This window comes from Gavialis gangeticus, unplaced genomic scaffold (genome assembly GCF_001723915.1).
Source record: "Gavialis gangeticus isolate Ggan-Ray unplaced genomic scaffold, GavGan_comp1, whole genome shotgun sequence".
In the NCBI taxonomy this organism is placed as follows: domain Eukaryota; kingdom Metazoa; phylum Chordata; order Crocodylia; family Gavialidae; genus Gavialis; species Gavialis gangeticus.
This window is the reverse complement of record NW_017729009.1, coordinates 18,828,338-18,832,420: the sequence shown is the minus strand read 5'-3', so window position 1 is coordinate 18,832,420 and position 4,083 is coordinate 18,828,338. Positions and strand designations below refer to the sequence as shown.

At 38.9% G+C, this 4,083-nt stretch overlaps 1 protein-coding gene across 1 annotated transcript in view; it reads left to right on the top strand.

Moving 5' to 3' along the window:
• The window catches only part of RAB22A (RAB22A, member RAS oncogene family), a 30,159-nt gene that overhangs the window by 21,499 nt on the left and 4,577 nt on the right, over nt 1-4,083 (top strand). The window contains exons 4-5 of the mRNA XM_019510192.1: nt 2,718-2,789; nt 2,888-2,994. Coding sequence (XP_019365737.1) covers nt 2,718-2,789; nt 2,888-2,994 — 179 coding nt within the window. The remainder of the gene's footprint in view (nt 1-2,717; nt 2,790-2,887; nt 2,995-4,083) is intronic.

The following is a 4,083-nucleotide window of genomic DNA, read 5'->3' as shown; positions in this document are numbered from 1 at the left end:
ACAGGGCCTACATCCCCCTGCTCCCCCACCAGTGGCACCCAAACCCCAGCTGCTGCCTATAGGAGTGAAGGATGTAGGCAGACTGCTGCCCTCCCCCTGGGAACCTCCATGGTTCAGTAGGTGGGACCCAGTGCAGGAGGGCGGAGAGGCTCAGTGCTGGTGCTGCCACCACTGCCAGAAGCACTGCGCCAGCCATGCCTAGTGTCTGTGGTTGCATGGAGTTATGCCCCCCACTGCTGCTGGGTAGGCAGGGGATGCCTCACCATGGCAGCATGGCCAGCGTAAGGCTTCCAACAGCAGCAGCAAACTTCCCCGCCCCGCTCTGTCTTCCTGCAACAGGTTCCACCCCCTGGGCTGCAGAAGCCCTGTGGGGAGGGCAGCAAAGTGGGAGCCCTGAGCCCACCGTGTTTTTTTTTGTTTTTTTTTAACAGAGAAAATTCACATTTTTTCCATGGCAAATGGAAAACCCTGATCTCTGCTGATCTTGCACGTCCCTCCCACCCTTCTTGCTTTTGCTATGCACACATTAGGGATAAGAAAAGTAGAATTCCCTTATGAACTCTAATTCTGCCTTTTCAAATGATCAGTAAGACCAGCTTGACTTCTTAATTAAAAAAAATATATTGTGCTGCTTCTATATCTAATATGTACTAGTTCATACTCCACTTCACAGTTTGCCATGAATTGTCTATATTCATCTGTGGAGAACAAGTGATGTTCTAATGCTATTGAAGGCTATGGTAAAACTTGTATTAACTTTCATAGAGCAAGGATTTTGTTCCCAATTTTTCCCCCCACCTACTTGTCAACAGCTCATTCTAGAACGGTTTCTTATGGCTTCTTAATTTCTTGGAGCTGAAATGCAAAAGATATTAATTAGTTAGGTGGTCACCAGCTGGTCACCACCAAATTTGATTACTCCATCTCTCCTGGTGATTCAGTTTCCATTCCAATCGTCATTCTGATGAAAGCTTTCATTTGGATCACTCTCCCTTAAACCTAACACTTCAAATGCTCAAGTGCCAAAAGCAACTGTGGTTTTTTTTTTTTTGGTTTTTTTTTTTGGTTTTTTTCCATCGCCTATGGACAGTACAACATTTCTTTCTGCCACTGTCAGAGTTTCAGCCTTGTTATCTAACCCCCATGTTCGCAAATTCTCATGATTATGTTGACTCTTGCTGGCAATTCTATGTTAGGGTTCAAATCAGAATTTCCCTGCAGGGCAAGAAAACTAGATTTTTTTGAACCGACAGCAAAAAGAAAATTGAATGTTTCTGGTAACATCTGTTTTGGTAAAGGGAAAATGTATTCTATCCTCTGACTGTTCTTAGATGGAAAAAAGTATCTAAGTGTTAGCAGACAGGAAACGAGGGCGATGCAAGATTTGCTAATGAAATTGGGTGTTACCCGGTATAAATAGGAATAAAAAAAGCCAGGTTGTCAACTAATCCTAGTAGTGGTTTACCAAATATGTTTCTCCTTGCATCCTAAATACTTATTTCCCCCTCCCTTCCCCTTCTATTACACTTCTCTAAGATGTGCTGACTACACTCCCATAATCTCTCTTCTCACCCATGAACTTTGTATACAAGCTTACTCTCAAAACAGAATTTTGTAAGCCAAGTAAATTCACTGGATTTTTAAGGATATATTGAATTGCTGTCAACTGAATTATGTTAACCAAAACATAGATTGGCATTTTATTAGAACCAGCAAAGTCTTTGTGAAAAGCCATGCTTTCTTTATAATTTTATTTTTTCATGGCCTTATTGCAAAGTATGCATATGTCAGTATAGAAGTTTCATAAATCAAAAATTGCATTTAAATTTCAGTTAATTATTTTGTTCTTCCCTTGATACTTCTTAGTGTTTAAATTAGTTGCCTATTTCTAACCTATCAGAGTTTTTTAGAAACATGGTATTAAAATTCTTCTAATGTATTGGTAAAGTGCCAGTCACATTCTTTAGACGATTGTGATCTCTTACAAATTCAAAGTCATATCTTATGAACATGTTGGAGTTGTCTATATATTACAGGCAAACATACACCAAGCATTCCAAAATTCACAGACAATCTTGAGAATTAATGACACGATGGTGTCTTAAATGTTACCTGCAACTGTAAGGTAATTGTGAGACTTCTGCTGTATTTTCTTTTTCATAGGTATTCAACATTTGTTGTTGAAGAGAGACACTTGAAAACAAACCCTAAAAACAGAAGCATCTGTTCAATTTTGTGTGTTCATGAATCTCCTACACTGGTCCTATGGATTTTGGGGGTCTTGACTCGTAGTTTTTGAACCCTTGGTATCAGTAGCATATGCTATTTTTCTTTAACTTGTTTTCTATTTGCTTTCACAAAGAATAAAAGTATTCCATTCTGACCAGCCTTCTTCTTCTTCCCCAGTGTTCAGAATTAGATACTCATGCTGAAATCTGTACCTAATGTAAAAATCTATGGATCCTTTTTTGAATCTGGGGCTTTAATCTGGACTGAAAAATTTCATTAATTGCTTTGTTACAGTGGGATGTGTCAGTAGTACATTTGCCAAATTGTCCTTATCTAACTCTGCTTCACGTGAAACTTGTTGCTTGCAGCCAACCTATTTAAATGTAAGAATAAGTTTTCTATGAGAGTAGTAGCAACTGGATTAATTGGTCACTGACCTACGTGGTCTCAGGCCCAGTGTCAAGCCATTCTATGTTTTCATCTTGCAGTTTCGTGCTTTAGCACCAATGTACTATCGAGGGTCAGCAGCAGCTATCATAGTTTATGACATCACAAAAGAGGTAAGAAGATGTAGTTTGTAACATCATTTTACAAACTTTTGCTTGTTTTTAAATGAGGAGATCCTGACTCTTAATTTCCTCTCCCTTTCTGATATCAGGAAACTTTCGCAACTTTGAAGAACTGGGTGAAAGAGCTTCGACAACATGGACCACCAAACATTGTTGTTGCCATTGCAGGAAATAAGTGTGACCTTAATGATGTAAGGTAAATAATTACTGACAGTTCAGTGCTGGTTTGACATCTGGTTTAAACTATCAGTACTAAGTATTTGCTAATTTGAAAAATGTCAGGAATATCAGGAGACTTTGAAGGATGTACTGTCATTTCAATATGCAAGGTCTTTAAACTAGAGCATTTTGTAAAAGGCTAGTAATATCTGACTGCTGTACCATATCCTTTTAGCAGATACTGGTCCTGCCAGACAAGGGTTCAGTGGATTTTTGTCAACATCCAAACTCAGATGCCTTTTTATTGCACCAGAATATAAAACACAGTGGTCATGGATCTGAGGGAAGTGGATCTGGAGGTGTTGGTCAAGAAGGCCTCGGGAAGGGTTCTAGCCGTAGTTATGCTTTTGAGATGATGTGAACCCATTGCTGAAGGCTCAATTAATAAAGCCAAACCTAGAAAAGAGTTGAGTTTAGATTTTTATATTTTCTGGACAAGTAGGGAAACATACCTACTCTCACACCCACCTTTATTTAATACCTCCAGAACAAATATCAAAATGTTAAATTTTGTTTTTGCTGGGGATGACTATTTTAAACCTCAGCGCGCACATTCTGTTTCAGAACAGATAAATGTGAAGACTTGTCTGAGGAGTTCATCTTTGGCTAAAATTGGAGGTGGGAGAGAAGGAGAATGTTGAAACTATATTTTCAAATTATACTGAGCATGAACAGCAAGTTTTCATTCTTTTGGGAGACTGAACCTAAGTGTTCCTGCAGCCTTCTAGGTCTGATCTAAGGATTCTGAAAAGATACTTAATTCTAACAAGGAGTGGGTTTAGGCTCTTTAGACAGTTGAAAACAAAAATAATGAGTCAGTAATACATTTATGTAACAGTAAAAGTTCCACCATTTAGTTTTGCAATATCAGGGAATTTAAAGTCAATGTGAACATATGTAGTGATTTCTGCATCTGTTTGTTAAATGTGAGGCTTGGGATTCATATCAGAAATGTGGAACTGGCTAAGATTGCTGTGGGAAACTCCTCCTGTCCTGGCTCTGTTGATCTGTACAATCTAAACTTTTTCATAGAATGATAGAATCAATGAGTCGGAAGGGACCTAGA